This window comes from Cardiocondyla obscurior, linkage group LG01, assembly GCF_019399895.1.
Source record: "Cardiocondyla obscurior isolate alpha-2009 linkage group LG01, Cobs3.1, whole genome shotgun sequence".
Classification (NCBI taxonomy): domain Eukaryota; kingdom Metazoa; phylum Arthropoda; class Insecta; order Hymenoptera; family Formicidae; genus Cardiocondyla; species Cardiocondyla obscurior.
In genome coordinates, this window is record NC_091864.1 from 7,309,143 (window position 1) to 7,336,819 (window position 27,677).

The following is a 27,677-nucleotide window of genomic DNA, read 5'->3' on the forward strand; positions in this document are numbered from 1 at the left end:
TTATGCCGCTTTGGGCACAAAAGCCTCGTGAAAAATCGTTTTTCTAATTTCATAGATGAAAAAAGGGCACGTATAAAATGAAGATCGAACATCGACTACGATGTGGTGGTGTGCGAAAGGTGTTAGATATTAATTTAGTTTTTATTAGAATAACGCAATCGGGTAACAAATACTTGGTAATTTTATTTTTCCTAATCGCGAAACCTACCTATATTCTTCGTGATATATGTATTGTATAATTTAACACTATCGGGCGCATAAAATACGAAATGAAAGGCTGCTTAAATAAATTAATTAAATATATTAAAGTCGATTCTTTTCTTTACTCGTCCGTGAGTCTTATAATTATTCAAATTTTTTTTTATTTTATATATTTAAAAAAAGAAAAAAGAAATAATAATTTTGGTAATATAAAATCCAAATGCGACTTATCTCCCACGCCTCTATACATGTATATTTTAGAGACATGTATATTTTAGAGACAATTTTCGCGAAAATAGGGTCGCCTTTTTGAAATGACGGTATACCCTGGTTAATATTTCTACGTTTTCATAGAATAAAAAAACATCTCGTATCTTCCGCATCTCACGTTTTGCATCTTTCATACCTTTAAATCGAGCATGATATTCCGGGAAGCAGGATTAATTATCTAATTCTGAGATGGTGCCTAGAAATATCCCATTCTTTATTCGCGCATCGCTGAACTAATTCCCCCAAAAAAAAATGCAAATTTCTGAAAAACTTAATTAAATAAATTAAAATAAATTTATCGACTTAATACTTTTATTGTACTGATAAATTATATCAGTACTTGGCCGCATGCAGCTGCATGTAAAGTAATTAATTCTACATTATTTCATTAAGAAAAAAAAAAGAAAAAAAACGAAAAGAAGATAGATATTCCTGAAATTTGTTTGAACAAAAAAAAAAGAAATCGCGTAGAAAAACATGATAAAAACGATGTACAAAAGCTCTCTAAATATCTTTCTCGAATGAGAAAAAAACTGGAATGCCAAAGAAACGAGTCAAGCGCCGGCGCACTTTTTGTATCCCGTAAAAGCTCGTCAGTTTTTCACTTTGCATTTTTTTTAATTAGTCCGGAGAACGCGGTTCGTCTTCTCGGCGGCGAGCGTTGGAATTAAGTAACGCGGACTTTAAAAAGTTAACGTCCGCTAGGGCAAAGGGGAAGCGGTTTCTCTTTACGGTAACACGGTTGCGTTTGTTACGCTCGCATAATCAAGGGTAGTGCGAGAACGCTTCGCTCAGAGGCGATATTGCGGGAATGCCGAGTGCACCGCATCGATGTTTCCTTATCTCGTTGCGGCACATTGCGAACGATCGATTTCGTACGGAATTCCGCTTACAAGTGGAACGTTCGCGCAAATAGATAAATAATATGCTACGTTTGCACCGCTATCATCTTTCGAGCATAGCGCGGTTTACTGCTACGCGCCGGTTAGACGTGTGTACCTATAACTATCTCGCGGATTTATCCTCTGTTTCGATGGAAATAAAGATCCCAAGTTTATTGAGTTTCTACTAGAAGCGACATAGTTCGCAGCTTCGAAAGCTTTATGTCGATTCTGAGATACACAACGTTCGGATTGAACTGTATTTTTGTCTATGAGAGGTAAAAATCTCCCTTTCTTTCTTTCTTTCTTTTTCTTGACGCTCAGTTGTATTGTATTTCAATCGCTTGTAGCACGAAGATCGCTAATTAAATTGATTTGAAAATCTAGACTCTTGGTGGCGACAGTTTTTGATGAAAATAAATACGTCGCCGGATGAGACAAAATTGCATATTAGAAAAAAAAAAATATCTATCTAAGTAATATTCTTTATTAAAGAATAAAATATAGATTTCGAAAGTAACTCAATTTTTTAAATATTTAAGCGTTTAATTAATATCAGAATTTTAAGTAAAATATATCGCGTATTTGTAACTCTTTTTTTTTTTTTTTTTTTCTGCACTTGGTGCATCGGAGAAAGCAACAGCTTGCTCGCGCTGTTCGTCAATAATTTCGCATTCAATCTTCCTAGTAGCAACGGAATTCAGTTGAAATTTTACGTAGGGAAATCTCAGCGTGCATGCACGAGAGTAGAAAGAAATATCCAGGCAACCGTCGCGTGTCGCGGACCGGAGAAACGAATGAAAGCGCGTATCTCGGATGAAAAGCTCGCGCTCAATAGAAATTCTATGGAGAACTACTCATTCGTTCGCGTTCACCGCTGTAACCACGACGTCCGCTGTGTTAGATTTTTCGTTTGTTTTTTTTGTCTTCGCACAGTGCGCGATATCCGTCCAATATTATGCGCAGTGAAATCAGCGAATTCTCCTCTTTTTATTTTTACGACGACAGGCATTTAATTCCGATAATCCTCGCGCGAGATGTGCTCGTATGAAAAGATAAACGTAATTTCGTACGAGTATATTTTTGTTCTGTTCCGCATGATAAAAAAGTTTGTTATTCAGCCGTTTAAATAAATATATCCAAATCAAAGAATACGTATTTGGACAATAGCGTAAAATACAATGACGTTAAGACATATCCTAAATAATAAAAAAAAATAAAAAACTTGCCACGCGGAACAATTTTTGCTAATTTGTCGACTAAAGTTAATTAAAATCCTCTCAGTGATCCGTGCTCGAAGCGATTGTCATTGCTAAAAAAAACTCGATATGATTGATCCAATTTCGTGCAGTTTGCACCTTCACAGCGAGGAAGAAAATTGCTTCCTGCCGCAAGAGAGAGAGCGAGAAAAAAAAAAAGAGAGAGAGAGAGGGGGGTACGATAAAAATTCTTCCTCTAAAACGACAGAGTCGGTTGCGTCTATCCATCTCTAGTTGCGATAGCTGCGCATCTCCAAGGATATCGTTTCGATCAACGAAACGCCCGCTTTTGCATCGAGGCGCTCGTGAAACTCGCGTTACGAACGACAACGTAACTTAGTCGAGGGGATATCAAAGAGGAGAAGTCAAGTTCCACCGCCGAGTCGAATTTAATTGTCACAAGTTTTCCGCAGAAAATCGACCGATGAATCCACGATTGGGAATTTCAAAGAGGGAAGGTTAATACGATTTCTCGCGAAGGGCGTTTGAGAGTTTTAGCGACGCCGCCGCCCGCGTTATTCCGACTCCTTTGGTCGTCGTCTATTTTCTCAATGGAATTTTCAGAGACGTTACGTTACGTTATATCGGTTTTCCGCGTCGTCTCGCGTCGGGTGGAGGTGGCTCGCATAAATTTTCAGCCGGATGGCACCGCGCGCTTCCGTTAACGTCGCACGCGGAATGGCTTTCACGTAGAGCCCTGTCAACGCGACTGTTGAAATATTAAAATACTCGTCGATCGGGCGCCGAAGTCAATTCTTCTTACTCCGTCGAGAAGAACATTCGAGGAATATATATTCGAGCCACGGTAAAATTCATCGCGTCGTCAACGCGTAAGATAACGGATGCTCCGTCCGTTAGACCGGGATAATAAGAATAATCGATTGCGACGTGAAAATATAAGTGCACATTTTTCGAATAAAATTTTTACGGCATTACAAATATTAGGAAAAACATATGCTTGCGTTTAACATACATTTTGCATGACGCAAAAATATATTTTACGTCCAAAAACGAAATTTTGATTTTTCTTTTCTTTATTGAGATGATTGAAAATAATAATTTTTGCAGCGAAAATTTGTTGAGGAATGTCGGTTATAATTTTTTATACGAAATCACGGTGTTACGTCTTGATGCATCTCGGCGACGTTTATTGCAGAGATACATCGCTCGAAGCCGCCGCGCTTTTATTGCTAAAGCTTTCTTTCTTTCTTTGGATGTTAGACTGTTAGAGATTGATGGTCGGTTATACGGAAAAAAGAAAAAATTGATTGGCAAATTGATACAAATAGAGTCGACGACGACCACGTTGCGTTTTGTATCTTTTCACGTGTGGAAATCGATACAATACCCTCCCTTCTATACACGTGACGCGACCAACAACATATCTTTTTATTAATTAAATTAAACAAAAAATTAAATTAAACAAGTCAGTTCTTTGAATCGATTCAACGTTAGAAATTACACAATTTGTACAAGTATTATTATTTTCAATACATCTTCTCAAAGCACAGAAGTAGAAAAGAACTTTAAAAGCCTCTTTGTACAAATACTTATTCCAAGCTAAGCAATAAAATTTTCTTTTTATCACAAAAATGTGTCTTGACGCTCTTGAAGAGAAAAATAATTTCCAAGGCACATTATCGCGCTTGCACGAAGCGACGAATGGACTTGATCGGATTACGTGCTACTTTTATTGCCCCCGATCGATCCGCGTGTCAGAATGAAGTCGAACGGGTATTCCTGCGCCGTAGGGACGCAATAACTTTTAGCACGTCGTAACAAAACCCGCCAGCATTCCTAAAAGCACACGTACGAGATGTTGCGGCGGCTCGCGGGACTCGAATTTTCCTTTCCTAGATCGAGAGACCTAACGCGTCGCGTCACGAGTGATAACGAGTTTCCGCCGCTTTTACGAAAATCGTTCCGCGAACAAAGTTTTATATCCGGCGCACGGGAAGCTGCCCTAAACTTTCCGACTTTATTCGCCAAGCGAGCAATAGCGCGCGGACAACTATTGATATTGTTTCGCGAAACTTACCGAGTGGGACGGATGATCAAACAGCTCTGGGAATTATTTTTCGATTAAACTTTCGTATCGTGAAGAATCGAGCGCGACTATCGAAAGGAGAGAGAGGGATCGGAATTATCAGCTTGCGAATTGATAGAAGCTCGACGAATTTCGGAACGAGGAGACTCGCGACGACGTAGGTGTACTGTACGTACGATACGTATTGTATGTGTAACGTACACGCAGATATCCATTATTGCGACATATGTGCGGCCGGTCTGTCACAAAGTAGACAGACAACAAGGTTGGTTTATGTGGTCGTACGAACCCGCGCTAATGTTACATCGGTCTACATTGCATTCATCACCGTCAAACTCGCGTCCGCGGAGACGAATGGTTTATAAAATTTTACACTCCCGTCTTCTTTTTTTTTTCCCGTAAAACATTTCCATTATTTCTACCCGTAGATTTAACACGGCGGGTCCAACGTTTATTATAGATTTCGCAAGATTAATTATTTCTACTGGATTCTTTTCCTAAAATTTGCGCAGATTTCAGTCGAAAGAAAAATGTTTTTGCTTCGACGATTAATTTACAGAGAAACAAAATTCTGTTCGCCCGTCGGTTTCTCAATATCATTTCGGCGTTAACTTTCAGAGCTATGCGAGGAATGGGCGCTAGCGAACAGCCGCGAGTGTGTGGAGGGCGGTGGCGGTTCAACGAGCACGACGCACGGGGAGGAATCCGAAGATACGTCTGCAGAGGCGAGGTTCACCCTCAAATATTTAGGCAGCACCCTTGTCGAGACGCCTTCGAGCGAGGAAGCTACCGCGGAAGCTATTAAAACCGTCATCACTATGGTGCGTATTCAATACGAATATTTTCCATTATGTATTTCCTATACTACATTTACTTGACCGTCGTGCAACTTTTACAATTTTATTTAACCTAATTTTAGTTTTTATCTTTAAAATACTGTCTCTTATTTAATCAAAGCATATTTGAGTAATTGTTCTTTCAATAGTATATCTTACATATTGGAAAAGTTTAGATATATCTTGCAATTTCTTTTCTTTTTTTTTCTTTTTTGTACAATTTATAAAACTTATTTACATTCTATTTACGCACTGAACACGCATTATATTTTACGTAAAATTTACAAATATTAAATCTAATATGAAAAAAAGAGAAAGAACAGGTTTACCGCTCGCGCTGGAGATTGCCACTGTATTATTTATCGTTGGAATTGTATTGCACTGTGTAATTTACTTTCAACCATTTTCCAACGCGGCCGCCGTGAAGAGAATTTAATTGAAATTGCAAGGTACTAATTTCTCGTGCATAACCACGGGTTTGTTAATAGAACTAATAAAAATAAAGCGTGATTACTTTGCGTAGTACTTATTCGCTACTTTATCTGTATCGCAATTGATGGGATTTTTATTTTTATATTTCTTTTTTTTCTTCGCGTTTTTTTATGCTACTTGAATTCCTCCAATCGATGAAAGGAGTTTTATCAAAATTCTGATAACGTACCTGCCGATGCACGGAAGACAAAAAAAGACAAAGAACGAATGGACGCGCACGAAAACAGAGATTAATGAGACACGGCTTATTTCAATTAACTTGTACTTTTTCATTAATTACTTTCACGATTTCGTACGTCAAATATTGCTAGGCTCCCGACAAAACAAGTATTGATTTGTTTTGTAAGCTCAAATATCACCTAATTCGTCATTTTTTACGTTTTATTACGTATGTCAATTGAGAATTAAAATATGCCTATTTATTCTCGTTGATGAAATTTTTAATATTTTAAGCGTGATACATATTTGGAAAAATTTAAAAGTTGATTAACAGAAGATCGATAGTCAATTTTTATTTTATTTGATTATTTATGAAAATCACATGCAGATTGGATTAATAACAAAGCCGTGCAACGAAAGCTATTATAAATAATAATTCTATTGTAACGATAGAAAAAAATATCTAGAAATATAATTTTCTCAGTTTTGTTAATTTTCTCAAAACTCAATTATTGAGTTCAGAAGCAAAATCCTCATTGAATAGCAGTAATCGACGAAGGAAAACGAATTTATTACTCACACGATTACTTAATAACGAAACTTGTGCCGTGTCTCATAATTTCAATTTCAAAGCGATTACAACTCACATCGCGAGATTACACAGACCAGAATTGTAGAAAGCGGTAATATATGTATTTTGGTAATTTCCTACCGATGCAGTTATTAACGAAGGGATTTAGTTGACACACGATGGAAACGCGTATATGCCAGAAATTTCGTTTATTTCGCAACGAATACAATTTGCATTCGTACACACATCCGGCAAAAATTAAAATTGAAGCGTTCGCATTTATACCAGTTTCGAAACAAGTGCAAAACCGCAAATCTATCAATGACGAAAAAACTAAATGCAAATTAAAACATAGATGTATCTTTCGATGCGCGTCGTTCAATTTAATTCAATATATATTTTATTGCATCAAGATACTTTTATTCGAACGCTTTTGTTAAAAGCAAACAGATCAAACAGACTACGGGTTTTTATTAACTATCTCGATTTGGATTGATTCGAAAGTTTCTCGAGGAGTCGAATAGTATTCCGCATCAACAATTTCCCGATCCAAGTCTACGTTGCACTTTGTCTTTCTGCTAATTGCCCTACTGAGTTTGTTCGCTTCGATTAAAGTATTCTCTACACATAAACCGGCGCTGACCCTAGCGATAACTTTTTTATTTACGACCAGAAGAAACCGTGCGCGCGCTATTTTTTAAGAGACCTAATTACAAGGTATGAAAAAAGAATTGTGCGACTTACCCTCCATGAGGTTCAGCGGAGTTGTGGAATTCTGCCGGTGACTGTAACATAAAAAGAAATATATTAATGTAGACATGTATATTAATTCAAAAAATTATTAAAAAAAAGGTAAATTTTTTCTTTTTTAATGAAGATTTAATTTTAAAAAAATTAATGCTTACTTAAAAGTTGCTCCGCCGATGCATGATGCCCCCCCGGGGCCTGCTCCTCCTCTCAGATGGGACGTGACGAGCCATCCTTCCGCGCACAAGTAACTCGCGAACGCGACCGTGATTTTATATTCGCGAAAATTATTGATCACTTGCGCGCGATATTTTTCGGCACTGCTGTAAAGAGAAAATCCTGAAAACAAGTTACTGACTTACCGATCTGCATGAGCGTCAGCGGAGTTGTAGATTTCTGCCGGTGGCTGTAACATAAAAAGAAATATATTAATGTAGACATGTAAGTACATCAGTTTAAAAAATTAATAAAAAAAAAGTAGAGGAAATCTTTTAATAAAGATTTTATTAGAGAAATTAATGCTTACCTAAAAGTTGCTCCGCCGATGCCTGATGCCTCCTGGTGGGCCTGCTCATCCTCTCAGATGGGACGTGACGAGCCATCCTTCCGCGCACAAGTAACTCGCGAACGCACTTCCGAAAATGAAAAAGAAAATCGTTAAAAAAAAACGCCGAAAAACTAGCGGCACACCCGAAACGACCGACGAACCGGCTGCGGTTCGTATATTTAATAATATCGGCGTGCGGCACTTTTTTTCACTGCACTACAGCGGAGTTCCTCTTGATCTGTAACAGATAAATGACAAAATTATTTTGTAGATCCGAAATGTAATTCTGAATGTAATTCGGAAGAAAAATTGATGCTACTTACTCCTGGGTTGCTCCGCTGATGCAGGATACCCTTCCTGGGCCTGCTCCTCCTCTCAGATAGCACGTGTCGAGTCATCCTTCCGCGCACTGGTCACTCGCGAACCGTGATTTTACAATCGCGAAGATTATTCATTACTTTCGCGCGTACCTGCCCGGTATTCGCGTTTAGAATAAAGCCAAAAAATCACGCCCGAATACTTAGCGAAACTCCCGGAACGGCCGACGAACCGACTGCAACACGTGCTCTTCTCACACGGAGAATCACAAGTGCTCTCCTCACGCGGAAAATAGGAAGGAGATAATTCTCGTACCGGGCGGTTTTCGTTAAACGCAATACGCAAATGAAAATTACTTCCTCCCCGCCTCCCCCCGCGTCTATCTATTCGTTACACTCGTTCGATTTAATTGTAATATATAATTAGTGTGTCCAGACAAAGACGGTACTTCCACCGGGTCGTCCTTGATCTCGAGGATCGCGAAGACCGTCTTTGCCTGGACATATTAATTAAATATTAAAATTTAATTAAAGCTCAAAATCGTCGACTTGATAGCCGACGTTGACTCTCGTTTGGCGCGATGCAAACCAAGCGAGAGAGAACTAATCACCGTCGGTTTTAAGCAGTAATAATTTACAGTTAATTACGGGTCGCACCAATTTTTTAAGATAGAATTATTATTACAGGCAAAAGCGAGCGGAAAAAAATTACAAAGAGTCTCTTTAGCTGTGAGCTTGAGAGGAATTAGAATGACAGACTTGGCTACTGAAGAGGATCAGCTACAAGTATCGATATACAGGTACGATAATTAAAATAATAATTTAATTAAATAGTTTGCTACAGTTGGCGATTTATATTTCGCCACTAATTAAAATAATATAATAATATAATACATTTAAATTTAATTCCAAAAAAAGGAAAAAAAAAGCTGTTTTTTTTTAGCAATTACATGAAAAGAATATTAAAAATTATAATAAAATAATACTTGATTAGAAATTGAAATAAATTTCACGAAGCAAAGTAGGTATACATTGCGTCAAAGTATATCTCACAAGAGAAATATGATACTTGTATTCTGACAAATATACATATGTGATAATAATTCAAATATATGATATGACAAAATATGATGAAAATATATGATAAAAAATACGCTCCAACCGATTTGATTTAAATTCTAATCGCCCCGAGTAAAATTGCCGCGGTTTACTGCATATTTCGTCAATTCCAACGGCATATATATATACATATTGTATTCGCTTTATGTTGAGCGGTTGGAAAATCGCATAATGAGAATGTAATGGTAATGGTCCAACGAGCGACGTGACATGTAACGAGTACCTACAATTTCGATATTCGTTTCGGAAACTATAGCAGAGTCTATTTTCAATCTATGAGATCTAGCTATTTCTCTACTGCTTTGCGGGTTGTCGCTCGATTTGCAGATTGAACTATATTTCCAGTCTTATTAATAGCCGAAAGGATATAAACAACATTTCTCTCCGTTTTTGTTTAAAAAAAATTAATTTTAAATTATAACGTAAAATTGAGTGATTGACGAAGCGAATTCTGGGGCCAATAAATGGTAAAAAATTAATTACTCACGAAAACGTTTTACAAATATATATAAAAATTTATATAATAAAGTAAAAAATAATTAGAACGGTGGAAAACAATGTATCTAGTAACGATTTTTGAAGAACATGCCGCCTTAAAAAAAAAAAAAATCTCACCGAATTTTTCGGCAAACGAGGAAATAGACGAGTAAAAATTTTCTCGCGATAATGATCCCGCGGACTCGTTAGACCGCGAAATGGTGGGTAAAATACTGAGCGGTGGTTTCCATTGTTACAGTCAAAGCCCACCGGTGGGTGGGCTTTGTTCTGTTCCCGTGGCGCATAATACGCCTGGAGGTACGCTAAAGTGGCGAACGAGAATTTCGTGGGACTCGTAATGAAAAAAAAAAATAAATAAAAGAGCAAAAACGACGACGAACGCGGCAAGCGTTGATGTACCGGTTATAAATTCTCATAATCTCGTCGCTCGGTATCGTTAATGGCGAGTTAATTAACCGACGTGCAAAGACGCGCGGTTGAATAAAATTAAGCTGCAGGATTAAGAGCGTTAAAGAGCATTATTCCGGGGCGAATGGTGTTATCGGCTCTTATCTGCAATAGCGTAACTCAAAAACTCGGAAATTCTATCTCAAGTATTATTTAATATTAATTACTATTATTACTATTATTATAGAAATTTACGATTTTTGAATTTTTTAATTTTGTAATTATAGCCATTAATAAAAGCCATTTCTTAAAAAAAATTAAAATGCATTTCTAATTATAGTTCTACTTCTATTGTGTGCAGGATTTCATATTGCTCGGCGGATGCGACGCACGATCATGTGTTCGCGTTCATCGCGACGAATCTCAACGAAACGATGGAGTGCCACGCGTTTCTCTGCCCGAAGAGAAAAATGGCACATACGGTGACGCTGACCGTTGCACAGGCCTTCAACACGGCTTATCAGGCGTGGCAGTTGTCACAGTCCGATCCTAGAATCCATCACGCGCAAGATAAGAGCCCTTTCGCGACGAGTGACGAGATCGGTAAGAAAGCTTTTTAAATTTGTACATCTTTTCCTAAACATACTTTTTGTAATATCTTAAAATAATTGAAAAGTCTCTTTCGTCAAAATATATGTGTAAAAAGCCCGAATAAAAAATTAAAGAAACGTAGGGAACGGTAACCGAGTCATTATTAATTTATAAATAAGATTATAGTGATTATATTAGTGGAGGCAGAGGCAGGGGATGAGAGAACGAGGAGAAATCAGTCATCGGCAAACCGGCCGGCGCGGTACATACATGTGGTACATATGAAACTCGACGCACACGACGGTATAACAAAGTCACGTTCGCTAGTTGCCGTTGCTATATCTGCCTATCAGCGTACATTATCTAGACAGTGATGAAGAATATCAGATTATAAAAAAAATTTTTATTTTTTATTAAATAATCGACAGCTAGTTAAAAATTCGATTGCGCGATTAAACGCGTCGTGGAGATAATTTTAATAATAAAATCAAGGTATAATAATTAGAATTAGAAATTGCAGCCGGCTGTCGTTTCTGTACTTTGAAAAGCTCCGCCACTTGCTTTAATCTCGAGCGAATTCGAGCAAGTGCGGTATAAAGGTATAAAGAGGTGGCTGCTACGTTGATCGTAAAGTGCATTGCCTATATGGACGTTGCACTTAACCGGCTGAGAGTACGGATATTGCGGGTTGCGGGATGCCTCCTGGCACCGGCCAAGAGAATCAGCCAGGAAATTGTGCATTAATCAGATTAGCATCGCGCGTTACACTCATACGCATACGTGTCAATTCAATAAATGGCAACAGATTGCGGATTCTCATTGGCATTCTAGTTGCGATAATTCGTTGCTCTTTATTATTTTTATTACAATCGAATATTAAGTAAGACGGTATCATAAATTTATCTTGAGCTTTATTTCAAATCATCTGTTATTTATGTCGAAATTTTAAATTGGGTAACATTTATAATTACACCTATGTCTCTATGACATGTAATATTAAAGTTTAAAGGCTTTAAAAAGAATTTTAGTAAAACAGATTAAAATATATACGAACGTGGAAATATACAGTGGATGATAAAGGTTACAAATAGAATTCTAATTTTATGAAATCTAGCATGAATTGTGGATTGCGTTAAAATCAACTGTTATTCTTTAATTTTGATCGGTATAGTTTTTACGTTTATTCTGGAGCACATTTTTTCTGTTATAATCACCGAATTAAATGGACATTTTTGTAATCTATTTAAACTGACTGAATATTAAAATTAAATTAAATCTCGAAATCGCCGACTTGATAGCCGACGTTAACTTTCACTTGGCGTGAAGCAAGCTAAGCGAGAAAGAATTAATCACCGTCGGTTTTAAGCGGTAATAATTTACAGTTAATTTACGCGTCACATCAATTTTTTAAGATAGGATACTATAGCGTGAAAATATTTTTTTTCTCTACATATCGCATCGAATCGAATATTTGGGTGCAGAGTTTTAGAATTGTCAGCGTTTCGTTTTGAAAATAAATATTTGTCTTACATCACCCGGTAAAATTAAATTTATATTTTTATTTCTTTTTTGTACCGCGATATTTCATTAAAAGAGAAAAAAGATTTTTTATTATTCTATATATTCGACGCAGAGTGCGTCAAAATTATTATATGAAATTTCAATTTGCTTTCTTTTTTCTCATTTCTATTTCATGAAATGTTCCTTTTTCCAACAACGCACAAATTTTAAAATTATATTTTTACTGTTACACTATTAACATATTATATAAATGTTATTTATATATTATATATTTATATATTATATAAATGTTATTTAATATGCAGATAACAATGAAAAGAAGAGCATCAACGAGACGAAGAGTACTACCGGGAAAATAAATGAGCAAAATAAGCAGAACGGTCAACAGCGACGCAACGAAAGCCAGAAAAATCTTTTAATTGATTTGTCAAACGAGCCCAAACCAGCGGGAAATGCATGGGTGAGTGATAAAACGCTCAACTTCTCTTTGACGAGTCGTCGTCATCGCTGTCGATCAGCAAAGCTGTACTGTAATCCGACGGCGGCGTTTGATCCCTTCCCGATTTACTACATCTCGTCGATAGGTACTCCACATTGCGTTCCTATGTATATATTCGTTATTGATCTGCGTCTCGTTCCGGAAGAGAGGTTGGAAGAAGGGAAATATGTCAAGTGAAATTAAAATATCCAAAAGGGCAGAGTAATTTTATCTAAAATATCTTCTTAAAAAAAGAAATAATTTCAAACATACGCGTATTTAATAAATTTTCTTTCGGAAATATCATTTTGTTTACTATATCAAATCAATTGGCATGAAAAAAACCCTCAGTATACATTATTATTAGGCATATTTAATTACAATTAAAAAGAAAGGAATAGGAACTTGTCGACTGACATTCGTTTTTTTTTAGGTATGTTTTGAAGAGGATTCGGACGTGAAAAAAAACCAGAAGGAGACTGCGAGTAGCAATAGTATTCCTATGACAACGCTTAGGCACCACACGACGTCTTCCACCCCGACGCACCATGTGGTGCCTCGGCCGAACGTCGGCTTCAAGGTGCAGAACGCTTGGGGCGAGTCCAGGTCGGTCGATCTCATATGCTCGTAGCAGGCAGAATAGCCTCGGCAGGCGGCCGACAGCTTCAGAGACGTGCCGTTGATAACGGACCTCTGGAAACACCTGTCAGATAACGGCCAATCCAAAAAGACCAACAGTAATCAGTAAGACTCGTCAAACTGTCCCGGCAGCTTTCGATCACTTAAAACTCGACTCAAAACTCGGAAACTTGACGATTTTTGTCGATTATTTATATTTCTATCGAACACTGAAAGAAACGTGGATGCCGACGCAGCGGTATCTATTTTTGTGCGATCTTAATGATATTTTTACATTACAAGTCCGATAACGTTTCTTATATTTGTCGAGAGAAAGGTCGATTCTTATCTATGTAGGATATCGACCACAATGGTGGTTTCTTCTTAAAAGAACCCACAAGGAGATTCAAAGTAATCAGGGTGGGATCAATTAATTTTTAATGGATTTTGTATAGTGCGTGCATATACATGAATGTGTATATATGTATGTATATACATATATTATACTATATACATACGTGTCTGTACATACATGTATATCTCTGTGCCAATTACTTTACATACATATCGCACAAACATTACTAAAAAAAAGATAAAGAGCACGAGTGTTAAAGCACTCGCTTTTTAATGATAGTAACTCTGGAAATTGGATTAAAATGCATTAAAAGTTCAATTTATTCGATTATACAATGAGCCAAAAGTATACCATTTTGGTGAATAAAAAATGTCGTATATACATCGAGCCTTGTGCTAGAAATGTATCCCGTCCAAATCGGAAAATATTTTCCTGCTGCCATATTTTAACCCTCGAGTATAACTCGAATATTTTACCATATACGTTATCTAGACGATGCAGCGCGCGACTAAATTGTTTTTAGTAATTTTTCTGTAAATTTTTATCACGTAAAAGTATTTATTCCAGAGTTAACACATTTGTTGTTTTTATTAAAAAAACGTACAATGGTAAAGAAATAGGAGAAAAATAAAAGAAACACCAGGTTTCGTAGATCGATTCCCTGTCATGGTGCTGGATAAAGATACTTCTTTACGTAATTGTTGACATTCGAGTCCTTAATCAAATAGCTGGACTATTTCTTAGCGAACCCGAATATATTGTATAATTAAAATATCTTATATTTGACCATTGATATTTCTTACAAAAATAATATTCTTAAAAAAAATGAAGTACACCGTTATTCATGCATTGAGTCATATTACGCACCCACAAAAGTGCATTAAAATCCAAGAATTCGGGTTCGCGGTGTTTCTTTGTTAGTTAAAATTTGTTAAAATTTGTTTCAGATTTATTTGAATTTCCGAGTTTATCTATAAACTTCCCTTGTCAGTACTAAGTAGGTGTAATTTGTAATTAGCATATATTATATGGAGATTTTATATTCCCGAAGATAATTTTTATTCCAGCGATTATTTGTGGACATTGTTGCACTGTTTATGGATAATATTCGTCGATAAGCGATTGCCGTTAAAATACCGCAATATCATGTATTACATATTAAATATTAATTATTAATGTGTTGATGTATATGTTATGAATAAATATGTGCGCGTATTAGCTAATAGGGCACAATAATGCCATTAATAATCGAAATTATAAAGCATTAACATGGTTTAGCGTTAACTATACAATTCCATTTAATTTATCGATTGTTAAACGGTAAATATATTGTATTCTAATTTTAGATAAGTATCATATATGTGCGCAAATGTCACGTTGACATTGACGTCTTATTCGATATCGTTAAATGTCTTTGTTTCTGCCTGGTATAATTATCGATTTAATTATTTTTTTGGAATAAATAAGTGCAGAGGACTGCGATCGTTTTAAGAAAAAAAAATGTAACAGGTGTAACATTATACGATACTTATTGTCGATTAATCGATGTATTGTGGAAGATCAACATTTTTAGATGGAAATTATATAGATGCTAAAGTAGTTATCTTGGTAATTCCGTAGAACTATCATAGACCTGCGGAGTTTATCACGGAACGATACGTTAAACAATGGAATGTCATTTTTTTTCTCACCGTGGTCTTCTTCTTTTTAATCCCACTGTGCGAAAAAAAGTTTATATTAAAAAAAAAGGAATTAAATTTTTCTAAATAATTATCTTGCCTACTTTTACATGAAAATTTTTATAGTATAAAATATTAAAATAGAGTATTAAAATTTGTTAACTTTTGATATTATTTATTACAAATTTATTTTAAATTTAATAGACGTTTGAATTTTGTTAACACATAGTATTTGTCGTAAAAAAAAGAGAAAGAGTTAAAAGATGCTTTAATTGTTTGTCACATATGGATTGAAAGAAGTTTAGAGAATAAATCTCGAGCTGAACGTCTTAAATACATGCGTTGATAAATCTTGAAGTGATTTTACATAGCTGTGCTATAATCATACACCATTCATCATCGCACTTTTGCATCGTATTATCACGAAAATGTTATATACATTTTTGCGCTAAATGTTCATAATCTATAAGCAGCACGAATCAAATATACGTATGTATATCTGACATGTGTGCATTCTTTGATAATTTATCCTTGAGCCAGAGCAAATAAATCCCGTCTTTCTCTTACGAATTCAGACTATTAGGCGTAAAATACAAATTGCACACGAGCATCCAAAAAATTTTTTTATTAATTTAGCGTAACAGTAATTAAATGACAATTACTAGATTGCATAAAATTACATACATTGCATAACTTTTACAATGCCACGAAATGTCCTTCTCTCTCCTTATTATGTAGTATAGTAAATAAATTTCTTAAATTACATTTTGCATGTGCGCAAAAACCTGTGTGCATAATGTATAATGGTACGTATAAAAGTCTCGCTATCTCAATGGAAGATCTCCAAGTCGGAACAAGATAATTATACCTTCGCAAGATTTCTCACATGGCAATCGAGTGTACCAAATTTACCTAGCGTACTCACGACACGCGGAATGTTTCGTGTAAATGAACTCAATCGCATATTTAAAAGAATTAAGTTTAATTTAATTACACACAGTACTGTGAGCGATAAAATATCTTTTGTATTATACTTTAACACCGCGACCGTTTTACATGACAGATCTTGTATACAGCGTGCTCTGAAAAAATATAAGTACAAGTCAGAAATTTTTAAATAATAACAATATCCAGCTCTCGTATAGTCATTTCCAAATCTTTATAAATATATTTTTTTTTCTTATTAAATTAATTATAAAATACAATCGATATGTATTAAAACGGAATATCTTTAACTTCGAGGATGAAAGAAATTAAGCGAAATAAAAAGTTTACATGTATCGTTAGTTAATAGTTTGACGTTTTGATTATCATTAATGTTGGCGAAATATACCGTTGTTTCAAAACTAACTTATACACCTTTTGCGCCTCATATTAAATATTTCTTTTACAATTATTTTATTTATAACTGTTTTTACTAGAAAACTTTGTAACATAATTGTATGAAAACAGTATATTTAAATCGTTAAAAAAAAAGTCTTGATCTGAAAAAATCAAATCAACCGCAAACATGGCAACAATAAAACGTACGAAACAATAATCTACACCCAGATCAAATAACATTGGAATGTTCACAGATCAATATAACAATCACAGAAACTGCAATAAGAACGCACACTCAATACATTTCACGTATAAACCATTTATTTCTCAATCGAAATCTTTGTGTCATCTTGAATAACGCGAAATGTAATATTGTAGTATTGGTTTGACGATAAGACAAGGTATCGATCGATTGTTAATTGCACGATATGAAAGAAAAAGATGATAAATATGTCATCGCAACAATTCGGATTACTGTTCTATTTTTTTTTCGTTATTTATTTTACAGTAAAACAAAAAAACCTCCGCTCTACTCACAGCCCTCGCTTGCTCTTACTAGCGCGTAACGCCCAAGTCTACATTAGGTGCAGGAAGTCTTGAGCCTTAAGAAAGTGACTTATTATACCAAAATTCCAAGAGAATAATAATAATCTAATATGACTAATTTCTTACGGCTAATACCTTACTACAATAATGTAGACCACGGGCCTAATGTTTAAGTATCCTCGTCCACAGCACAGTGAAGGTTCACACATATGTTTATGACAAAACGTGATATGTCAGTGCAGAGAGCTCAACTCAGAATCGCGGCTTCCACGCGTACAGATAGAGGTTCGTCCGTGTGAAGCCAGCGCTTCGGCTGCCGTCAAATAGAAGGAAAGGCCAGAGCTATACACTGTCCTATTCTTTCGCGGCGTCGCCGGCAATTATCGCAGATCCGCTTCTCGGTAACATCGCCGAGTTATAAGATGAGAGCAGACATATAAATTTAACAGTAAAATAAAAAAATTTGGTAATGATTATAATTTATATTATGAATAAACTGCCATATATTACATACATATAAAGGTGTTTTTTATTTCCCTTGCGGGCTACATCCTATCAAAGCGTATCCCGTTACCGTCAATTCTCCGAGACTTCTCGCCGCGAAGACTTCTCTCGCTCCGAATATTTTATAATTTAATAATATCTGACTTTATTGTTGAGTCGTACTACTATTCCTTGAAGTCTTCGCGGCGAGAAGTCTCAGAGAATTGACGGGAACGAAATACGTTTTGATAGGGTGTAGCCCGCAAGGGAAATAAAAAAATACCTTTATATATATAATATATGGCAGTTTATTCATAATATAAATTATAAGTATCCTAAAACTGCGCCTGTTGTCGTTCCGTACATAAAATTTCTCGTTCGCGTATATTCAAATGGGTTTCTTGATCAATGCATTAAGTAGATGTGTTGTACAAATAATTGAAAAATTGAGAGTTGCTCTTAGAAAAAAATCAAACAATCAGTTCCTGCTGTTTTAATTTAAAAAAAATTATAAAAAGTACTCACTTCTCGTTAACGATTCTTCATTAAAATGTTCCAATTGTTTCTTTTAAATTCAATCTTGTTTAAAATAATTTCTTTAAGTTTTTATTTGATAAAATCAAACTTGAAAAAGATAAAATAAAAAAATAGGTTGTCGATAAAAGAAGTTCAGAGTTCTTGTGCCACAAATATATATAAAATAAATATATGGAAGTATCTTTTAGTATCAAAGTGCATAAATATACTTGGACAGATAAAAATACAAATATAAACGCGAGCATACATTCAATGCTCATATACGAAATGAGAAACAACAATTAAGTACCATTATTTTATTTTACACAGTCGCTCGCGTTGATGTCGAAAATTAATTCCCCTCGCAACGAAGCCAACCAATATATTTTATAACCCCGTAAAAAAATAAGCCTTGATCCCGCTAAGAGAGTTCGAGTTACGAACTTATAGCATACTCGTGATAAAAGCAATATGCGATCTCGAAAAGCGATTTGAAATCTTCTGTATTATACAAGAAATTACACCCACAATTACTCTACAAGAAATTTTACTCACGATATTATTCACTCTTGTTTGTTTCATTATGCATACTAATTAAGTCTATTTTTAGTACCGCACTTATAGAGAATAACTCCTCATTAGCAAAAAGTCGAAAGTTAATTTTGTTAACCATCAAATTGTGAAAAGTTAATTATCGAGTAATTTATTATTATTAACAGTTTATTGTACAATCTCGCAGTTCTTTGTTTTCCAATCAATTCTTTCTTTTTGCTAACGATTATACATGGTGATCACTTTTTTGATGGATACGACGTACTCACCCCTCGAACGACATTTTGCTTTGCGTATATAAAACCACAGCTCGACTCTAAAGATATTGAAGCTTTTTCATGTTCTTCAATATTTTTCTTTTTACCTTCTCTTTCTTTTTTCTCGTACAACACACGCACACACGTACACACTACACTTATTCTCATGTACATTCTCCTTTGGCACGTCAGCTCGTATGCTACTCTCTACTCGCTTTTTAACCTATTGTCACGATAAAAAAATATAAGGAATAAAAATATATCACGTAACAACATTGTCTCCATGAAAGGAGGGAAAAACTCAAGACGAGATCCTCACGCAGCGGCGAGATACTTGACAAGCCATCGACGTGAAAGCATCTTTCCTTATCCCTACCATCGACGCGCTGTAGCCAATCCTTAATTTTATGAATCTCTTATCAGCCAAACTGTCGATTTTTTATCTTGTAACTTTCCTCGAATATTAACAGAATAAAAATGATATATTAAAATGTAATTTTTTACTTTTACTATTTTTTTTCCCTAAAAGAAAAAGATATATTAAGAATCCATGACAAACGAAAGTATGACAGGATCAATCGATGATCCTGAATACAAAAAGGCCGTGTCTGCAACAAATAAAATTTATAATTATAAATACTAAATCAAGTCTTGTAAAGCGCTTCCGTTTATTTGCTTTGTTTGAATTTTTTTATTATTTTTATTCAAACTTTTTATTTCTTTTCAACAGGCCATACTTAGTAATATAATTATTTATTTATCGAATGGCCAGAGATATGTCGGCATTTATATAAATTAGGGATAAAAATGGCCGGTGCATTCAGGATCTCGTCTCTTCATCGGTAAATCGGGATCTAATATTTCCAGGAGTGTCTTCGAAAAGACCATTCTCGCGTTTCTCCTGTAGATTTTGCGGAAAATGTTTCTCGCCTTTTGTCTCGCTCCTTTAAAGAACAACGAGCCCAGAAGGGTCGTGGTTTTGCAACACAATCGCATTGACCTCGCTAGATGCAAGCTTGGTTGGCATGCAGAAGCCTTCAGCCGAGCCACGGTAGCCATCAGCTGGGTTGTGGCGGCGTCAGTCTCACTAAAAGCCACGTATACAGCTTTGGCTTTCGCTTGTCACTCAGCTCATACTGCAGATTAGCCAACCCATCAGTGGAGAACCTTTTCTTGCCTGTCTTTAGGAACTCGTACCTGTCGTCAAAGAGTTAAGGATTCAACTGTTATTACGTAAATACCATTTTATGGAACTAGCCATCTTCGATAAAAGGTAACTTTTACGGCTCACCTCTTTGGATTGGCCTTCTCCTTTTTGTGCGTGAGCATTTTATAGCGGGCGACGTTTGCCGGATACCGCGAGATATGCAAACCGTGAGCTTTAATGCGATTCGCCATATCGTCATCTTCGCCGCCCCACCCCCAGAAGACATTGCTGAAGCCATTGACCAGCTGGAAGTGTTGGCGTGACATCGCGGACACGCCGCCGAAAAGATCGGCGTAAGGTAATCTAAAGACAAAGATCAATAAAAAGTAAATAACCGTGCTCGTAAATCTTTAATCGTATTGATTTAAAATGGGTTTCTTCGGCATGTAAATGCGAGAAAAAAAAATCACGTCTCTACCTGTACTTGAATTTGTCCACCGCAACTGACATATGTCTGGGTTGTTCGGGACAAGTGTATAGATTTCTATCATCCTCTGGAAGTAAGTCAACATCGTGAAAAATGAAGCAGTCGAAGGTTCGTTCCTTTAGGGCCTCTACATAACCGACGTTCATCAGCATTGCTCGGTTAAAGGCTCCGGTACCTGAAAATAAAATAACGTCAGTAAAAGTCGCAATGTGTTGCTAAAACGAAAGAAAGCGCGCTAGATTTTTTTTTTTTATATTCTGTTATTGAGTCTAAAATATTAAGCGTTATGTGGTATATGATTATTTATTTCCCACCCAAATTTCCTTCGACTTTATGCGAGTTTTTTAATTTATAAATGCTCATTATCCGGACAACGTTACTACGAGCTATCAAAGATATTCGACACCGTCGACGACTGACGTCGAGCTGAATAATCCGCTTTCTATCTAGCATATTCTAAAGAAAACTTCCTTCGTAAAGTTGCTTGTTCAAAACAGACTTGTTTAAAAGCCGAAGAAAGTGTTGATTTTTTTTTTTTCAAAAAAAGACGAGACTGCAGCCGCGTACAAATTGCTGCTACGCTGCACCCTGGTTTGATAAGGAACGCGCCCCGCCTCGAAAGGATTGATAGAAACAGAGACGATCGTGAGTCAGGATTCCGGGGGACGTTTGTTAAGTCGCAATTAAAAGTTTCGCGACTTATCCTGTCATCGCGACGTCCTGTTACGCGAATACTATGACGAAAGTAGGTCATACGTAGGAAACTTGGTTGAATTTTCCTCATATTTCCTACTTTACTCGCTTGTAGTTCGCTCGTTATTTTCACCCTCTCGAGCTAATTGTAAGCTCCATACTCGATAATACTAAGACGAAGCCAATAGCGATTTATGTACGCAAATTAATTTTAATAAAATAAAAATAATTATTAATAATTAATACGCATTACATTATTTTTTGTTTAATATAAATATCAGTTAAATGCGTCGCTTAACGTCACATATTACCTTTCGTCGTTGATTCTAGCAAAGCAGAAATAATTTACAAATTAAATTATCGTCGAGTGCATCGCGGGGGATTTTTTTACGTCACGGTACCGTCACGGTAAGCCGACGAAAGTCACGAAAGAGCTTGAAAAACGCGTGGGAAGTAAAAGGGGAATCCAACTGGAACCTAACGTTGCGTTCGATTTTATTCGAGACTGGCGAACTAACAGGCTCTTTCTCAAAGAACGTAGAGAAAAGGCAGAGCTCTCAAAGCCGCTAGGCTGCATCCGTCGTCGATTATTATTGGCTGAATAAACTTTGCGCTCGATCGGACCAGTGTATGTGTACGGAAGACACGCGTAAAGAGAGGAAGAGAGAGCGTTAAAGAGGAGGACCTTCTTCGAGGAACGTTCGGCAAACGGGAAGGTTCTTGTTTCTCTCGGTTCTCAAGGAAAGGCGTCTCAGCGGAAGTGCATTCCCGGTATTTCAGATATTTCTTTACGCCGTCGGCGGCGAATAAAAAGGGATGCGATAAAGCGCGGACGGAATAGAGCGAGCGACGATAAAGAGACGCAGGTGCAAGCGCGAACTACGGCCAACGATTTCACGAGAGGAATGGGGAAACTCGTCCCCGGCGAGAAAAGACGATGTTGACCTAAAAGATGTAAATGCCGCGCGATCTAATGATTATTACCGAGCAGTTCTGCGTTACTTGCTACGTGCGTCGCATCGGCACTCGCGTTACGGAGCGTACTGTAAAATTACGCTCTTTGACGAATTAGAATTGCAAACGGACGAAGAGCGAAACGTATACATATTAGTTTAGTCGAGAAAAAAATTAACGAGACGACTCTCTAAATTCCCTCGAGCGCATAATTAAAACTATATATATATATATATATATATATATAATATCGATATGTTTCCACGGCATCTCGAATAATACAAATTAAAAAGTTAATTGATTACTACTGTAATTAAAAAAAGAAAAAAAAAACCGCGCAGAGATCAAAGACTGTTCATTCTTGTGCGAAACAGACCTGAAAATCAATCGATTGACAGCCTTCTTTTGCTTTTTCGCGTTGCCGATAAATTAAGGTCGTATCCGACAATGAGTTGAGTCGGTTGTTATCCGACCGGCCACTTTCATGCACCTAGCGGCGAGCTCGCCGCAATTCATTTCCATATCCGTTTTCACGGTGGAACGCCGCTTATTTATTCATCCGAAAGAATTGCGTTCGCAATATCAAATTATGCGCTGCCACGTTTGTTCGGAGAACGCGAAAGGGCGCGCACCGTCACCTTGCCCGGCTGTATCTCTAGCTGTACGATACGTTTAAATTCCTGAAATATTTCCCCGTCGCATCCAATGCGTTTCTAGCTTTTGCTACTTTCGCACACAGCCGAAAAGGTAATTTCTTGCCATTTTTTTGCGCGACAGCGCACGCTGGAACTATGCGAAACATTGTATTATCGCTCAAATTAATGCTTCGCAAACGCGTCGTCAGATAAAATTGTTATTTCGACGATAAGTTTAATCGTAAAGCGGTAAGTATAAAAAAATATAAAAAAAAAAACTCGGTGAGATTAGCACCACTCTCGAGATGAAAGCTCCAACGTACGTATCTCCGAGCTGTTATCCCGTATCGTGAAATTGATTTTGTTCGGGCCGAAGGAAGTACAGCGTGAATCTAATATCCTAATCTGCGCGGCGCAGTCGATCGGTTCGAGTTTGCTGCAAAACCAAGTCGCGACTTCGTTGCCGATCCTCCCCCGGTCATCGATTCGATAAATATTCAGCACGGCACTAATTATGCAAAAGTCAAGTATTCGGTGGCCGACTCCGCTTTAATTCCGAAGCCGAGGCATAGTTTTACGAAACGGAAGGGAGACACAGTCGGAAAGAGGGCACTCGGAATTTGAATTTCAAAACTGCGGCCGAGCGCGACAGTGTCCGAGCCATTTGGGACAATTAAGACGTTAATTTTCAAGCGCACTCATACACAGACGGTATATTATGAGCGTGCGTCGTATCGTATTTTCTGTTCTCGATCCGCGCGAATAAATTCATTAAAAATTGTCAACTATTAATAACGCGTAAAGTGTAGGGAATACCTGACTCACGGTGCTCTCCACACGTCGCATCGTGGAATCACGGGGAGAAACGTTAGTTAACAACCCCCCGAGTCTCGCAGGATTAGATAGCACTTAAGCCTGACTTACGCGGGGTCTTCGAGAGTAGCCTGACAGTGAGTAACAGTGCCCGGCGCATTTTCTAAGGAATCGCGCGCAGCGCAACGGCGAGAATAAATCGTTGCTGTTTCGCCGTAATTAATCGCACCGGCGCCGGTGAAATATTGTCTTCGTTAAATTATCGCGGACAATTCATTGCCCGGCGATCTACCGTAAATTAACGTCATTACGACAAAATAGCGATCCGATTGAAATAATTCCACCGGCGACTGGGGATCCTTTATTCACTTCGAGAAGATTGCCTGACCAACTGGCATTGCAACGGCATTGTATAATTCTTATCAAATTATCGCTAACAAATTTACTCCACTCGGTAATTTGTAGCAAGAAATTAACGCAAATTTGGATTTAACATAGTCATCGATTTTAAAATACTCGTACAGATAAAGATCGTGAAATCTTTTTATAACTATTCAATAAAATCTCCAGAAATTATTTTCAAAGTTATTTCCCAATTTGTCGGAAATTAATAAAAAAATTAAAAGTCTTCATTTGTAAATAAATATTTTCGTAATAAATAAGAATTATATATATTTTTTTTCTTTTTTTTATTTAGAGAAAATTTTACTTAAAAAAAATCAAAAAGAGTTAGAAAAAAAAGAATTATTATACTGATATATTACTTACTATATTTCTTTGTATTAATTCTTATTTATTTAATGTTAATTCATTAACGTACATTTGTCACATCTTCGTTCATTTCTAAAACATCGACACGATGGTGGATTTAATGCTTTTCACGGAAACGTGCGACCACGGCGAAAAATTGTAAAACAACCATATCTTTTTTGTATATTCATTTGCATACCGAGCGGAGAAATGCGAATGAAATCGGATTTAGGATTCCATCAGAAATTCCACACTCGCAACTTTCCAGTGGAAACCATATTAAATTGCACCAACCTTTTCGAGAGACAGTTTGAATGTATGATAAAACAAATGCACGCTAAAAGTAATATAGCTCTGTTAAACCACTTAAAAATCCTTGTTTCGAGTGGCAAAGGAAGATACTTATCAAAAAGACGGCATATGAATATTAAGTACAATTATTCAAGGCGCTAAACGTGAATAAAAAAATGAAACAATGTTCTCTTTTTAATTTCGATCGACTTACTATCAACGAATGTGACGATTGTGGACTTTCGATTAAATTAACAATCCTATACAGCTTTTCGCAAAGGAACTGCTAGAGTCTTTCTGTTCGACATGCGATAAAGATTCGCGAAATTCGGAATGCGCCGGTAAAATCAACTTCAATAGCAAATCGGATACTATCTGCTGACAAATTTGTTCACGTTGTTACGAAACTTCCTTCGCTTGTAATTTCATTGTGCATCATACACACCGGAAGTGTACAGAAGCGCTGCATAGAATAATAAGAGAATTAATCACAATCATATTTTGACGTCTCGCATACGCGGTAAGTAAACAAACTTAGCCCGAGCAATTTTAATGAAGATAAATTGCAAGGCTGCCTCGCAAACCTTTCGGCAAAGGCTTCCGAGATAAATCGCATTTTCCTGGTCGACTGAATAGAATGATAGATTTTGCATTCCAACCGAAGAAAATGAATATTATCTTTCCGTAAGAAAGTAAAATTTTCTATTTGCATTTCTCAATTTTAATACTGCTTCAATATAAACTAACTTTCCAAACATATTTAACTAACCTAATCAACGAATCAGCCAACCAAAGTGCTTCGAAACTAACAGAATATATTTAATCTCTGTACGATTACAAGAAAAAAAATTTCAAATTAAAAGAAAGTACACAATTTATAATTTATTAATTAAATTTGTTATATTACGCAAATAAAAATAATGTTAAATTTATATTTTCTATTAATATTATTGTATTTATTAATTTGTAAAACTATTGTGTAGAGATTTATGTAAAGTTTGTTCTTCATAATTATAATGTAGTAAAGAAAAGTAATCCGAATTTAAAGATTGTCTATTGACAGTTTTAAGATAACGCTTTTTTTTTTTCTTCGTCTTTCATCCTTTTTACGCGTTACCGCGATAGTCGCGATTTCTAACCATCAACTTCAGAGAGTACGTCGTAAAAGCAACCATAATATAATTCATAACTTGGGGATTAAGATTTAAGGAACGTAATTACGATGTAAAACCGATGATGTGACCTGAGAGAAGACGTTTCCGCAAAAACGTACATTCTCGTACGATTACGTAGTCATTAAATAAAGTAGCGAAGAGAAACAACTGCAGCCGCGTAAAAAAAAATTGTATCATAAAGGAAGAGTTTATAAAAAAATTTCATTAAAATATAAGCACTGCGTTGGTAAAATTATCTAACGTCTTACTTTCCCTCGAGAGCCGACGGTCGGTTGATCACTCGAGTTCTAGAAGGGCGTCGGTGAAAGAGCGAAAGATGTAGAGAACGTACACAAATTTAATTAAAAATTAAGTCGAAGAGCTTCAGGGGCTACGACGGAAAACTTTGTAACGGCCTCCGTCGTCCCGACTCTTACTCTGCCGACGTTTTCTTCTCGATAGGAGGGTCCTACTCGAAGAGACAAGCGGGAAAATACGCGAGCAAGAGGAACGTCCGCTAGACGGCAATAAATCGTAGCAAAGTATCGGCTTACACGCACCAACGAGAAGAGGAGGAAAGGCTGGTACGTTTATATTCGCTATGTGGAAACAAACCGTGGCTCCGAAGCATCTTATCAAAACACGGGAACGCACACGTTAGTCGCATATATTCGGGACGCTCATGCAGGGTAAATAAGAATTTACGATTTCGACGTGCCGGAATACAAGAACCCGAATCCGATTCCTTTCTTTTAACAAATAATTATGTCGACGTTTGCCAAGAAGTAATGAAATCGTAAGAAATTTTTTTTTTAATAATTTTATCTTCGAGACAAAGAGAGAGATCAGGTATAACAGATCAAGTTACACTTACCTTCCTGCTCAATCACGAAGATTTGATAGTCGATTTGCTGGCGCAGCAGGATCGGGTGCAGATTATAGAGGAGAGTCTGCAGATGCTGCGGCCGATCGCGAAATGGAATGACTATGGCAACGCGATGTCTGGCGACGCAATCCGCTGGCCGACCTGTCCCGCCCGCCTTCACCTCCACGAACGATCTCTCCATCTCGGACAGAGCTGGCGGTGACTTACCGACGACCACCGGTCCAACTGAGAACAAGAGAGATTCTTTTCACTTAATCTCTGACGATATATTTATACATCTCGCGGATTATTTTATTAAATAGTCCAATTCGCAATTGGAAATCTATTTTTTACTTACCCAAATTCGGTGGGATGAGAGGACACCGTGGCATTGTCGCGTTGCTGGTCGCGTTTGCCACCGGAAGCTCCCGTGTGGTTCCGCTGCCAGTACCCGGACCCAGGTTTTTGACCAGTATCGACTCTGCAAATTTTGATGAGTTCGAAAGGCCCTTGGCCAATATTGGAAGTATCGTCGTCGAGGATACATTGCCACCTGCGGCTAAACTCGGTACGACGGTGGCTTGACCGTATATAATCAAACCGCGTGGATGAGTTCTATACGAGCGATCGGCGTATCT

The 27,677-nt window shown here is 36.8% G+C and overlaps 3 protein-coding genes across 9 annotated transcripts in view; 1 reads left to right on the top strand and 2 right to left on the bottom strand.

Annotated features, from left to right (window-relative positions):
• Window positions 1-7,525, bottom strand: part of LOC139107010 (klaroid protein) — a 24,320-nt gene extending 16,795 nt beyond the window's left edge. The window contains exon 1 of the mRNA XM_070664213.1: window positions 7,461-7,525. Coding sequence (XP_070520314.1) covers window positions 7,461-7,510 — 50 coding nt within the window. The 5' untranslated portion in view covers window positions 7,511-7,525. The remainder of the gene's footprint in view (window positions 1-7,460) is intronic.
• Window positions 1-15,493, top strand: part of LOC139107221 (low density lipoprotein receptor adapter protein 1) — a 25,296-nt gene extending 9,803 nt beyond the window's left edge. For 3 of the 5 annotated variants that reach the window (XM_070664668.1, XM_070664651.1, XM_070664660.1), the window contains exons 5-9: window positions 5,277-5,479; window positions 9,015-9,127; window positions 10,672-10,934; window positions 12,749-12,903; window positions 13,355-15,493. In XM_070664668.1, coding sequence (XP_070520769.1) covers window positions 5,277-5,479; window positions 9,015-9,127; window positions 10,672-10,934; window positions 12,749-12,903; window positions 13,355-13,552 — 932 coding nt within the window. In that variant the 3' untranslated portion in view covers window positions 13,553-15,493. Of the gene's footprint in view, window positions 1-5,276; window positions 5,480-9,014; window positions 9,128-10,671; window positions 10,935-12,748; window positions 13,028-13,354 lie in introns of all 5 variants that reach the window. The other 2 variants (XM_070664685.1, XM_070664676.1) reach the window with 2 other exon arrangements.
• A 690-nt stretch (window positions 15,494-16,183) lies between these two features.
• Window positions 16,184-27,677, bottom strand: part of LOC139107152 (beta-1,4-N-acetylgalactosaminyltransferase bre-4) — a 50,612-nt gene continuing 39,118 nt past the window's right edge. For all 3 annotated transcript variants that reach the window (XM_070664521.1, XM_070664511.1, XM_070664503.1), the window contains 5 exons: window positions 27,398-27,675; window positions 27,049-27,285; window positions 20,876-21,059; window positions 20,542-20,760; window positions 16,184-20,447 (listed from right to left, as the gene is read on the bottom strand). In XM_070664521.1, coding sequence (XP_070520622.1) covers window positions 20,309-20,447; window positions 20,542-20,760; window positions 20,876-21,059; window positions 27,049-27,285; window positions 27,398-27,675 — 1,057 coding nt within the window. In that variant the 3' untranslated portion in view covers window positions 16,184-20,308. The remainder of the gene's footprint in view (window positions 20,448-20,541; window positions 20,761-20,875; window positions 21,060-27,048; window positions 27,286-27,397; window positions 27,676-27,677) is intronic.